Source organism: Gossypium hirsutum, chromosome D11 (assembly GCF_007990345.1).
Source record: "Gossypium hirsutum isolate 1008001.06 chromosome D11, Gossypium_hirsutum_v2.1, whole genome shotgun sequence".
Taxonomy (NCBI): Eukaryota; Viridiplantae; Streptophyta; class Magnoliopsida; order Malvales; family Malvaceae; genus Gossypium; species Gossypium hirsutum.
Genome location: NC_053447.1, coordinates 51628352 through 51642937, shown reverse-complemented (window position 1 = coordinate 51642937; position 14586 = coordinate 51628352). Strand labels below are relative to the sequence as shown.

The 14586-nt window shown below is 34.0% G+C and overlaps 1 protein-coding gene across 1 annotated transcript; it reads left to right on the top strand.

Annotated features, from left to right (window-relative positions):
- Positions 1-12370: 12370 nt before the first annotated feature.
- LOC121203609 (protein RRP6-like 2) lies at positions 12371-13270 on the top strand (the record flags this gene model as incomplete). The annotated part of the gene is given in 1 exon segment (XM_041104094.1): positions 12371-13270. A coding segment is annotated over 1 exon segment (745 nt), but the record flags the coding sequence as incomplete, so codon positions are not given.
- Positions 13271-14586: the final 1316 nt, after the last annotated feature.

The window sequence follows — 14586 nt, the reverse complement described above, 5'->3', positions numbered from 1 at the left end:
GTGAGATCAAGTAAGCCACCTGTTGATAGAATTCGAAAGCATGGGGCTGAAGATTTTAGGGCCAATGTTGATGATGATCCGGAAAAAGCCGAGTTTTGGCTTGAAAATACTATTCGGGTATTTGATGAATTATCTTGCACCCCTGAAGAATGTTTGAAATGTGCTGTGTCTTTATTGAAGGATTCGGCATATCGTTGGTGGAAAACATTGATATCGGTGGTTCCAAAAGAAAGAGTTACTTGGGACTTCTTTCAGGAAGAATTTAGAAAGAAATATGTAAGCCAACGATTTATTGATCAAAAACGCAAAGAGTTTCTCGGGTTGAAACAGGGCCGAATGTCCATAGCAGAATATGAACGGGAGTTTGTTCGGCTTAGTAAATATGCCCAGGAATGTGTGCCTACGGAGGCTATTATGTGTAAAAGATTTGAAGAGGGGCTAAATGAAGACATCAGATTGCATGTTGGGATTTTAGAGTTAAAAGAATTTTTGGTGTTAGTTGATCGGGCCTGTAAAGCTGAAGAACTGAGTAGAGAAAAGAGAAGGGCAGAGATGGAATCTCGAGATGTAAGGAAGAGGACAATGGGCAGAACATTTCAATCTCATTCGAAGAAGTTTAAAGGGATGGATCCACGACCAACTGGTTCAGTTGGGTATTCACGCAGAGACCGAGGGAGGTCGTATTCTGGAGCTACAAATCGAGCTACCTCTGTAGCAAGTGTGGGCAATGTAGGAAACACCCGGCCTGAATGTCAACGGTGTGGCAGGCGACATATTGGTGAGTGTTGGGGATTTAAACGAGCTTGTTTCAGGTGTGGTTCCCAAGAGCATTATGTAAGAGATTGCCCTGAGAGAAGAGAGGAAGAAAATTTGCCAAGAGCTGGATCGGGTGATATTGTTAGTAGAGGGAGACCGCCGAGAAATGTGGGAAGCAAAGTCAGTGGTAAAAGTGTGATGAAAGATGCAGCTGGAGGATCAGAAATTAGAGCGCCTGCCAGGACTTATGCCATACGTGCTCGAGAGGATGCCTCATCTCCCGATGTGATTACTGGTACATTTTCTCTTCATGATATAGATGTTATTGCTTTGATTGATCCCGGCTCTACTCATTCATATGTATGCATGAAATTGGTATCTAGTAAGAAATTGCCTGTTGAAAACACTGAATATGTAGTTAAAGTATCAAATCCATTAGGCAAGTATGTCTTAGTTGATAAGATTTGCAAGAATTGCCCCCTGATGATTCAAGGTCACTGTTTCCTGGCTAATTTGATGTTGTTACCATTTGATGAGTTCGATGTTATTTTGGGGATGGATTGGTTGATATTGCATGATGCCAAGGTGAATTGTAGACAGAAAATTCTTGAATTAAAGTGTGAAAATGGTGAAATTCTCCGGATTGAAACAGAGGAGCCTATGGTGATTTCGCACATGTCTGCTCAGAAATACTTGAGAAAGGGATGTGAAGTTTATCTTGCTTATGTGTTGAATACTGATATAACTGGGTCGAAGCTTGAATCAGTGCCGGTAGTCTGTGAATTTCCAGATGTATTTCCAGAGGAATTGCCTGGGTTACCTCCGATTAGAGAAGTTGAGTTTTCTATTGATCTGTTACCTGGTACTGCACCGATTTCTATTGCACCGTATCGAATGGCTCCGACTGAGTTGAAGGAATTAAAAGCTCAGTTACAAGAGTTGACAGATAAAGGATTTGTGAGACCGAGTTTTTCTCCTTGGGGTGCTCCTGTGTTATTTGTGAAAAAGAAGGACGGCTCTATGAGACTTTGTATTGACTATCGTCAGCTCAATAAGGTGACCATAAAGAACAAGTATCCTTTGCCGAGAATTGATGATTTGTTTGATCAATTAAAAGGGGCAACAGTGTTCTCCAAGATCGATCTGAGGTCTGGTTACTATCAGTTGAGAGTTAAAGAGTCTGATGTGCCGAAAACCGCCTTCAGAACGAGGTATGGACACTATGAATTTCTGGTAATGCCTTTTGGGTTGACTAATGCTCCAGCTATTTTTATGGACTTGATGAACCGAATTTTTCGGCTGTACTTAGACAAGTTCGTGGTGGTGTTCATAGATGATATTTTAATCTATTCTCGGGATGAATCGGAACATGCAGAACATTTGAGAACTGTGTTGCAGATTCTGAGAGAAAAGAAATTGTATGCTAAATTCAGCAAAAGTGAGTTTTGGCTTCGTGAGGTTGGATTCTTGGGACATATAGTTTCAAGTGAAGGTATTCGGGTTGATCCAAGCAAAATTTCAGCAATTGTTGATTGGGAGCCACCAAAGAATGTGACTGAAGTTAGAAGCTTCCTGGGCTTAGCTGGGTATTACAGACGGTTTGTCAAGGGATTCTCGATGATTGCTTCTCCTATGACTAAGTTACTGCAGAAGAATGTCAAGTTTGAATGGACCGATAAATGTCAACAGAGTTTTGAAAAGTTGAAGGCATTATTGACTGAGGCGCCAGTGTTGGTGCAACCTGAGTCCGGGAAGGAGTTTGTGATTTACAGTGATGCATCGTTGAATGGCCTTGGGTGTGTGTTAATGCAAGAGGGCAAAGTAATAGCTTATGCTTCGAGACAGTTGAAACCGCATGAGAAGAATTATCCGACGCATGATTTAGAATTGGCTGCCATTGTTTTTGCTTTAAAAATTTGGCGTCATTATTTGTATGGTGAAAAGTGCCGAATCTTCACTGATCATAAGAGTTTGAAATATTTGATGAGTCAAAAAGACTTGAATTTGCGGCAACGAAGATGGCTCGAGCTAATCAAAGACTATGAGCTAGTGATTGATTATCACCCCGGGAAAGCTAATGTGGTTGCTGATGCCTTGAGCAGAAAATCTTTATTTGCTTTGAGAGCTATGGGTACGATGTTAACTTTATCTGATGATGGCTCAATGTTGGTTGAATTGAGAGCTAGACCGTTATTTCTTCAGCAAATTTGGGAATCTCAAAAGAATGACAGTAAATTGCAAGCCAAGAGAGCTCAGTGTGAAGCAGGTGTTGACTCAGATTTTCAAATTGGTTCAGATGATTGCCTGATGTTCAGGGACAGAATATGTGTACCGAGAAATGATGAGCTAATTCAGACTATTTTAGGTGAGGCACACAGTGGTGATTTATCAGTCCATCCGGGTAGTGTGAAAATGTATAATGATTTGAGGAAGTTGTATTGGTGGCCGGGCATGAAAAAGGATATCTCGGAATTTGTAACAAAATGTTTAATCTGTCAACAAGTGAAGGCTGAGCATCAAGTGCCATCGGGTTTACTTCAACCGATAACGATTCTAGAATGGAAGTGGGACAGTATCACGATGGATTTCGTGACAGGATTGCCTTTAACTCCAAAGAAGAAAGATGCTATTTGGGTAATTGTGGATAGATTGACAAAGTCAGCCCATTTTATTCCGATACGCATTGATTATTCACTTGACAGGTTGGCTGAATTATATGTTGCTGAAATAGTGAGACTACATGGGGTGCCTAAATCTATTATATCGGATAGAGATCCGAGATTTACTTCGAGGTTTTGGATAAAGTTACAGGAAGCTTTGGGTACGAAATTGAACTTCAGTACTGCATTTCAGAAAGGGTGATTCAAGTTCTTGAAGACATGCTCCGGTGTTGTATTTTAGAAATGAAGGACAGTTGGGAGAAATATCTACCACTAGTTGAATTTGCTTATAATAATAGTTATCAGTCAAGTATACAAATGGCACCGTATGAAGCATTATATGGGCGTAAATGTAGAACCCCTTTATATTGGACTGAACTCGGTGAGAATCGGATTCATGGAGTCGACCTGGTGAAAGAAACTGAAGAAAAGGTGAAAATAATCCGTGATTGCCTAAAAGCTGCCTCAGATCGGCAAAAGTCGTATGCGGATTTAAAGAGAAAAGAACTTGAGTTTCAAGTGGGTGATAAAGTGTTCTTGAAAGTATCCCCATGGAAGAAGATTCTGAGATTTGGTCGTAAAGGCAAATTAAGTCCACGTTTTATTGGACCATATGAAGTTACCGAGAGAGTTGGCCCTGTAGCATATCGGTTAGCTTTACCGCCAGAGTTGGAAAAGATACATAATGTATTTCATGTGTCGATGTTGCGACGTTATCGTTCGGATCCTTCACATATAGTTTCTCCTACAGAGATTGAGGTTCGACCAGATATGACTTATGAAGAAGAACCCATAAAGATTTTGACTCGGGAGGTCAAACAGTTAAGAAATAAAAGTGTAGCCTTAGTGAAAGTGTTGTGGCAAAAACATGGAATGGAAGAGGCTACGTGGGAACCGGAGGAAATTATGAGGAAACAGTACCCAAACCTCTTTTCGGTAAGATTTTCGGGGACGAAAATCCCTAAGGGGGGAGAGTTGTAACAGCCCGATTCTGGGCCTAGTCGGAATAGTGGTTTCGGGACCACAAATCCGACGAGGGAAAATATGGTTATTATTATATTTTTATGATCTACAATTTCACGGAAAATTTTCGTAAAAATTTCGTTCGAAAATTTCGACGTTTGGGCACTCAATTTAGTCAAAAGGACTAAATTGTAAATAGTGCAAAAGTTGAGTTCTACATCTTAGAGGTGTCTAATTGTTATGAAATTTTAAATTGGAGGTCTTTATGTGGTAATTAGACCATTAGTTAGTTGATGGACAAAAATAGACATAAGAAATGGGTGAAATAGATTTTTTTAAATGGGGGCATTTTAGTCATTTGGTTATTAAATAGAATTAAATGGGAAAAAGATGGCAAAATATGCTCATCTTCTTCATGGTGAACGAAATCAGCAAGGGGGAAGCCATATTTAGGGTTTTTAAGCTTTCAAGCTCCATAGTAAGTGATTCTAAGCCCTGTTTTTAATGTTCTTCGTATTTTTGGAGTCCCGGTAACTTGGTTTAGCTTATTCTACCATTAATTCATGTTAGGGTTCATATTTGGAAAAATATCCATAGGTGAAATGTGTTTATTTTGCTGTTTTATGGTGGAATATGAAGCTAGAGATTATGTTAAACAACTTTTGCTAAGCAATTTTAAGCGAAAACGGGTAAATAGACATAATCGGTAAAAATAATTAATATTCAAAAGTATGTGTTGGAGTGGGAATTTGATGTTTCCATAGAAGGGAAAAATGTTCAGCATGTTATAAAACTTAAGAATAAGTGATGAAGTTTAATTTCCGAGCTTGGGGACAAAAGTGTAATTATGCAAAAGTTTGGGGGCAAAATTGTAATTTTCAAAAAGTTGGGTGGTAGATTATTTTAATAAATTGGACTTTAAACGAGTTAAATTTGCTATTATAGATCAAGAAAGACGTGAAGAGTATATCAAACGAGGAAAAGAAAAGATAGTGGAGTAAAGTGCAAAATTACGATATTTTGCACCGAGGTAAGTAAACACGTGACTTAATGTATTATTTTGATATTATTTAATATATGTTGAGATTTATTTGGAATTAAAATAAATGTTTGGCAATATCCTAAAAATGTTGTTAAATCGGGAAAGGTGATAAAGGGTTGCAATATATGGGTTATGGGTTGAACACTCGGAATAAGCCGTAGTATGTTGTATATAAAAGGGGTTGCTGTGTGCTGATTCCCCGATTTATGGGTGGTGCTATGTGCGTGATCCACCATATCTTTGAAATGTGAAAGGGGGTTGCTATGTGCTGATTCCCCCGAGGGGTTGCTAAGTGCTGATTCCCCGGTTCATTGGTGGTGCTAAGTGCGATATCCACCATATCTTTGAAATGTGAAAGGGGGTTGCTATGTGCTGATTCCCCCGAGGGGTTGCTAAGTGCGATATCCATTGTATATTTGAAATGAAAAGGGGGTTGCTATGTGCTGATTCCCCCGAGGGGTTGCTAAGTGATGATTCCCCGATTCAGTGGTGGTGCTAAGTGCGAGATCCACCAATAACGGTTAACATTCCGAGTGTTCAACGAAAAAGTGTGGAAGGTGAATATTGCCATATGGTGGAAAATTTTATGGGGTAAATATTGAGTTGGACACTAAATCGATCCATGTATGAGATGGGAGAAAATATCAAAAACGAAAAAGGAACGATTTAATTATAAACTGTGTTGAACAACAGCAGTTGGGTAACTTTGAAAAATCACCATAAATGGTGGAAAATGAATGGGAAGCTGAATAATATATGAAATTGAAGCTGGATGTGTCTGTTTTCATATGAAAGAAATAGAATAAGCAAAAGAGTTGTATTTTTGGAGATATCTGAATTTTACTAAAACAGGGCTGGATTGATTTCGAGATCCCCTGTTCTAACTTTGGAAAATTACCAAAAATTGTAAAAAAAATAATTATGGCATGAAATTTATATCCCTGGAATCCTTATTGAGTCTATTTTTATTAGAAACAAGAAAACCCATTTTTCAAATTTTTACAGAGAGTTAAGTAAATTTTAGTGAGGAAGGGTCAGAACCATTGGGCAGTGAAACAGGGGAAGGTTTAATGAATAAACTGTACTGATTGCTGGGTTAAAAATTCTGAAATTTTTATGGTGAAATGGTATATGAGTCTAGTTTCAGGGAAAATTTACGGAACTCAATTTGGAGCCCTGTAGCTCCAGATAAAAATAAATTAGCGACTATGACGCAGAAAAACAGCTTGCTGGAAATTGCCTAAACAATAAAGTTATTCATGAATAAGTTTATATTTTGGTGTAGTTATGGGAGTAATTACTTATTTATCATGTGTTTACTTACTAAGCTATATGCTTACTCGATTTTATTTTTCTCTTGGTTATAGTGACTTCCAACAACTCGGAAATTGGAACGAAGTCAGACAATCATCTACACTATCCTTCACATTTGGGGTATTTTACTACTAGTGTTCCGAAATTTTATGGCATGTATAGACACTTTATGTAATGTGGGATCATCATGTAAATATATGTTATGGTTCCCTTTTAAATGTAGTGTTTATTAATAGTTAAACTATATGTGTGTTTATACAAATGAAATTGGTTGGTATATTGGAATGTGTTCTAAATTTGCAGGAGGTTTAAGCAAAAATAAGTAGAAATGCTGTCGAAAATTTTTAAAAATTTAGTAATACCTCATACTCTGTTCCGATAAGGAATACGGGTAAGGGGTGTTACACTATGAATACCTCTACTCAATACCATATTGGTGGGCGCATTGTTTTTGTCTTGGTACTGGTACATATTGGTACCAGTATGTTTTGATATACCATTTTGGGTTTATTGATACTTTTAAATATTGTTCGCATATACATATATATAATCTAATTTTTAATTTCTTGATAAATTATATATACATTTAAATATTTTTCACATATATATTTATAGCCTAAGTTTTAGTTTCTTCAGAAATTATATGTTTTTTGTCAAAAAATAAATTATACATTTTATATACATGTAAATATATTTCATTTACATTCATATAAATATATTTATACATAAATATAAACTTTAAAATTATTAATTAAGTTGAATAAATAAATTTAGTAATTTTTATTTTTAAATATAATTATGGAAAAATAAAATGGGTAAAATAAAAATATTAAAAATTGGTTTGAAATGCCAAAATTTTGTACCAACCAGTACGGGCAAATACAAGCCAATATTGACTGAAATTGGGGGAATACACTGAAATGACCAAAATGCACCAAAATTGTGATCAAAACGGAACATAGAATATTTGGTATTGATTTAAGATTGAAACAATACCGACCAATATTGGTACGATATTGACTACCATAATCAAAAGTGAAAGACAATTTAAAAAAAAAAGAGGTTAACTCAGGCCCTATTTGATAAGCTATTAAAAAATAATCTAATTAGAATTAATATTTTCAATCATTTAATTAAAACAAGTTTGATAACCGTAGATTTTTTTTTTGCAAAAAAAATAGGATCTGCTTATCACTTAATAAAATACATTACATTATTTTATTTTATTTTTAAAAAAATTATATTATTCCTCTTCATATAGTTTAATTATATTATGTTAATTTTAAATAATGTCAAACATGTTTTATAAGAACACCTAATTTTCTGATATCTAATAATATACCAAACATGTTTTATAACAACCCTTAATTTTTTTTTCTCAAACATGTTTTATAACTTGAATTATCACTTAAATTTTTTTATATTTAATTTTTTAGCACTTAATTTTTTTGTTTTTCAAATAGAGGGTTATATTTTATTGATTAAACTAATTTTCTTAGAACAAATATGAAAAAATGTAAAATTATTTCCCTAATTAAATTTATGTATTTTTACAAAAGTTGTGGATTTAATCTTTGTATTAGAATTTGGTAATTTTTTGTAATACCCCAAAAATTTTTACAGTAAGATATTACCTTTGATATAATAAAATAAGGAAATAAAACGACAAAAAAGGGGGAAATTTTGGAGTTATGTCAACATTGGGAAGTATATTATGACATATTAGTTCAAGAAAGGATTAAATCGCAAAAGTGAGAAAAGTTTTGTTGCCCAAGAGTAAATACTCAAAATTTGAGGGGTTAAAGTGTAAATATGAAAAAGTTGAAGGACCAATGGTGTAAATATTTTAAGGGTGGAATGATTTAGAAACTAAGGAAAATGGATGGATTATGACCAAATTGAAAAAGGTGAAGAATTTTGAGGGACTAAATCTCAATTTTACCAAATTAAGTGATGACTCAAGGATGGAATTTTAAAAGATCATGAAGGGCAAAATGGTCAATTAGAAGAGAGAGAAATCTAGAAGATAATGATGATGTTGGAGATATTTTAGATTAATTAAATAAATAAATATTAGTTTATTAATATTTTAATTTGATTTTTAAATGATATTTTATTATTTTATTATTATTTTATTTAGTATATATATAAGAAAAGGGAGATGAAGAATCATCCAACCCACCACTTTTCCCATGCACAACGTGAGAAAAAGAGAGAAAAAAAAGTTTTGCTTTCTTTACAATTTGGTTTTTCCACAAAAAATTTACCATTTTCATCTAAAAATCAAAAGAATTTACATATCCATCAAGACGGAAATATAATAAGGAGACTATGGGGAGCTAGAATATCAAGTTAGATTCAAGAAATAGAAGCTGGAGGAGAGAGAAAATCAAGTTAAAGATTGAAATCAATATGACAAGGTAAGAACATCAAGATTTTAATATATTTTTAAGTTTGATATTATTGAAAAAGTATGCAAATGATGTTAATGTAAAGTTTTCGTATATATGGTCCTATGTTCTTGATATGTTAGTGAAGAGAAAGTGATGAGAAATAGTGTAGAGAAAGAAAATAAGGGTGTTATAAACATGGTAATAAACATCTTGCACTAAAACAGTTTTGGACAGTAACAGTAGGCTAACTTTGAAAAATTAACATAAATTATGGAAATCGAATTCTAGGATGAAAAAAATATGAAATTAAATATTATTAAGTCTAGTTTCTCATAAAAGAAACGTGTAAGTAATGGAATTCTAAATCATGAGATATAATAAATTTTGTGATACAAGATCAGAATGAATTTGGGTTCCCCTGTTCTGACTTTGGAAAATCATCAAAAATTGAATAAAACTAATTAGAGGCTTAAATTTATATGTTTAAAATCCTGAATGAGTCTATTTTCAATAGAAACAAATAGGAACATCATCCGAATTCTGTACAAAGAGATAATTAATTTTTAGTGAAGAGAAGTCGGAACTGTCAAACAGTGAAACAGGTGAAAATTTAAAGAATAAACTGTACTTATTGGCTAAACCAAAAATTCTGAAAATTTTATGGTAAGAATATATGTGAGTCTAGTTTCATAAAAAAATTTTGTATCTCAATTTGGAGTTCTGTAACTTAAGATATAATTAATTTAGTGATTATGACTCAAGTGAACAACTTGTTATGAGTAAACAAGTAAATAGTGGTATTATGTATATATCAAGGATGTGGAATGGAGTGGAGGAGGAGAAAAAATATATGTGAATATTAAGCTAATATGAGTTTATTTTAAAGTAGCTAATTTACATGTTTTAGGTTTAGGGACTAAATTGAATAAAAGTAAATTTTTAAGGGTAATTTTGTAAAAATGTCAAAAATGACCAAATTGAATGAAATGAATTGTTTTATTATTTAAATTAATAAATTGAATGAAATATTAATTTAGATCAAGATTGGGTGGAAATTCAAGGAAAATGAAAAATTGTCAAAATGTCCCTGAATTTTGGTATTTCTGCAATTTAGCCCGATAAGTTCGTGTAACTTGAATTATATTATTAAATACTTGAAATGTTTGTTATTGATGTGAATATGATTTGAATGTTCATTGTATGAAAATTGATGAAACATTGATATATTTGAAAAAAAAAGGGGAAGAAATCCCGGTTGAATGGAAAAAAAATCGATAGATCTCTGAAAATGAATTGAAGGTAAAAATGATCTAGCCCGAACGGGTGATCCTATCCTGATATAGCCCTCTAGAAGAATATGTGGAAAATGGATTTAGCCCGGACGGGTAATTCGAATTAGGGTCTGAATTTAGCTTGGACTGGTAATTCAGATCCAAGCTCATTAGAGTAAATTGTTGTTGCAAGGGATTTAGCCTGGACTGGTAATTCAGATCCAAGCTCATTAGAGTAAATTGTCGTTGCAGGGGATTTAGCCTAGACTGGTAATCCCACTGTAAGGATAAGGTTTGAGGGAGTATGCTCTCTAAAATGAAAATGTGCGCACATGAATATGAATTGACGTGCCCGAATTTGTACACTAAAAGTGTACCTCTGAAAATCCATCGAATTTTCGAGAAATTCAACGGGATAAATATAGAAAATAATAAGGGTAATAGAAAACATGGAATTGAATTATTATTGGAAATATATTATCGAATTTAATACCCAGTTTGGATTGAATGCGGGATTGAGTACAATCATTCTATACCAAAGGATGAATTGACGGATAATACCATAACTGAGTTATGGCATTACAAATGTAAAGGATGAATTGACGGCAAATTACCCAAGTAAACCGAGGTTCAGAATTTGTTGCGACTTTCGTGTTTACTATCTGTGTAGCTCTCATGAGCTTAAGTTCAGCCTTCGGGCTTCTGAAAACGATGTACTCATATCCGTAAGTTGTTCTTCGAAAGGTAAAATATCGGGAGTTGTCTTGAATGGTAATATAATTATTTATATGATGCATTGAATTGGTAAGTATTTAAGTGAAAATATGCTACTGCTCATGAAAAAGTATTAAGGTTTAAATTAAGCAATTTTCTTATGAAATGACTTATCATGTGATCAGTTCGGGAAAGGCTTTGGGTAAATGCACTATCTTGTGACCATGGTTGAGTGATATGTTTATGACTTGTGTGACATGCATATGGAACAAGCGTGGAAAGTAAAGAAATGCAAGTGAAAATAAAGAAATTATCAAGAGTTAAAGTAATATAAAATCCTACAAAGCTTGGGATAATATGTTTAAGTGATACTGTGGATTTATTCACTTTGTAAGTTGATGAATATAGCTTCATGGGTATTGTGGTATCAATATTGGGTTATCCTTGATATGTATAGATTTCATATTTTAAAAGAATTAATATGATTAAAGACTATATGAGCCTACTAAGCATTCATTACTTACGTATTTGTTTTTTTTTTATTTACCCTACAAATTATCGGAAGCTCGATTGGGTTGGAAACTTGTCGGAGATATATCACACTATCCATTGGTTTTATCGGTAATTTTGGATGATTTGATTCTAGTTATAATGGCATGTATAAGTTAATTTAGCCAACGTTGGCTCATTAATATTTTGATTTTGGTTGGTTTCAAATATGAATGCTAGATGAAATGAAATGTCTGAAAATTAATTTGTAAATTTCGGTAATGTTCCGTAACCCTGTTCTGTAAATATGTATAATTTGTAAATATTTCCGTAACTCTGTTCTGGCGACGAATTCGGGTTAGGAGTGTTACCTTTTTAGTTTTTATACTTTTTAAATTTTAAAATTCCAGTCCTCTCTAAATGATAACTGTTAAATTCATTAAGTTAAGTTCTACTATTTCTAAAATTTGATTCAGCAAATATATTATTATATGTGTAATGTCATGTTAACTTGTTATTTTCACATATTCCTTACTAAAAATCATGTTAATGGATTAACGATTGTAATTTTTGTCAATGCTGATATTTTAAATTTTGATAAGTATAGGGACTTAGAATGACTTAGTTGGAGAATATGAGCTAAATTTACAAGTGTATGCATATTACAAAACTGATAATTGTGTTTAACCAAACAAATTTAATTGTTGTTGTTTGGTTCAGGACTAAAATTTCAAACTTTGAATATTGTAATAACTAAAATTTACCAATTTAAAAAATATAAGAACTAAAATTGATCAAAGTAAAGTATAAAAACAAAATCCGCAATTTTCATAAAGTGTAAAGACTAATAGCAGAATTTAACCCAGAAAACCAAAAATCTCTAAAACCCTAATATGCTTTTTCTACCCTAAAACCCTAAAACAATGATGAACGACTACGACGATCAGATAACAATGGAAGCCCAATCTCAACCTTCAGAAAATTCTCAAATTCTTCAAACATTAGCTCTAGGCCCTCTCTCTTCTTCTCTTTCTTCACTCTCTTCCTCTTCTACAACCCTCCCTTCCAATCAAGACTTTCATTTCTTCAACAACTTCTCCGATTTCAAGCTTCCCATCGATCAAATCGCCAAAACATCCGATTCTTTGCTCGAATCCATTGGCGCTTCGGCTAGAACATGGGGCGCCAACAAGGCCATCAATTTCCCTAGCAACCTTGACAGCATAGCCGATGATGAAGCTTATGATTGGCTCGTTGATATTAACGACGAACTTTTGGAACGATTTGACGTTTCCATCGACGAATTTCATAAGATTCGAAAGAAAGAAGAGGAAACGGGTCGGTTTATTGGGTCGGATCCTGACAATAATGGGTTTCAGTTGGTTTACGGAAAGAAGAAGAAGAAAATTAACGGTGGTTTAGTGAGTGACTCGGTTGGTGTGTCAGTGAGTGGGAAGGAAGGTGGGTTTTCGGGTTCTTCTGGAGTTAAGGTGAAGAAAGAGGCATTGGCTACGGGGACGACTGGGAAAGCGAAGGTGCCATTTCATATACCAACGATACGGAAGCCTCAGGAAGAGTATAATATACTTGTGAATAATTCGAATCAGCCTTTTGAACATGTTTGGTTGCAGAGGAGTGAGGATGGGCAGCGTTTTGTTCATCCACTGGTTGGTCTTTGTTTCCCCGTTTAATCAGTCTTTTATGGAGTTCTGTCTTTTCTTTTCTTTTGGGGTTAATCACTATGTTATAACTGTTTCCTAAATGCTTTCACAACATTTCTGCTTTTAGTTGGTTACGTATGTTATAGGATAACCTCACAGTGTTTCATTTTTGTTTGGTTAGTTCAATGAGTGTTGAGGTTCGTATGTTGTCGGATAACTTCATAATTTTTCTATACCGAGGTGCAAAGGGCAAAAAAGCGCTTCCTCGAGTAAACTGAGGAATATGTCTATGTATGTGTTTTGTGTATCTTTGTCTATATATATAAAAAAAAAGCTTAAGATATTCTGATAATGAATTCAAAAGGTGGTCCAATTTATCTTAGAAAAATGCTTCTTCTTCTTTTTTGACCAATATGCATGTTTCTTGCGGTCTCATGTTTGTTGTTGATTTTTTTGTTCATTGTTTGTTGTTGAATATTTATACATTAAGATGTAGAATTTTGATATTGTCTCATCTTTACTATCAAAGAAATTAGAGAGAATTTCAATGAGGCAGGGTTTCATGCATTAACCACTTTACAAAAAGGTGTCCCTAGTCCCTACACTCACCAAGTGTGCTTCTGATCAATGAGCCTTGGCCTAAATGGCCTCTAGCACATTTTCATCTGATGCTAAGTCACAGCACCTAAGCACATACCTTAATGACACTGGTTTGGGAGTTTTGATGCTTGTGATCAGGATTAGAATAGTTGGACATAAGTGAAATGCTTTTATTAGAATTGCTGGGCTATTAAGTTTGGTGCTTTTATTTTCTTTGAGTGATACAACACCTGTATATTTTCCGGGGCATGAATTTCTGTACAAGAACTAGCAAGAGTGATTAATATGGTTGTTTTGAACGTTCTCACAGCTCTGAAATCATTCCCATGGAGACAGCAAAGATGAATAAGGAGAATATAACTGTCTTTTAAAGTTTTCTAGGCACCTTGCATAGTTGAAAGGAAAAGGAAAAAAAAAATGAATTTCTGTACAAGACGTAGTAAGAGTGATTAATATAGTTATTTTGAACGTTTCATAGCTCAGAAATCTTTCCCATGGAGACAAAAAAGATGAATAAGGAGAATTAACTGTAATTTTTCAAGTTCTCCAGAGTTAAAGGCACCTTGCATGGTTAAAAGGAAAAGAGAAAAAATGAATTTCAGTAAAATAGTTCATTGAAGTGATAGTATTTCTGATTTACATTGGTTTGTAGGAAGGTATCTTGTAATCAAGGTCGTCTTTCTTATGTTCTTATTGGGGTAAATTGTGACGTTGCTAATAGTA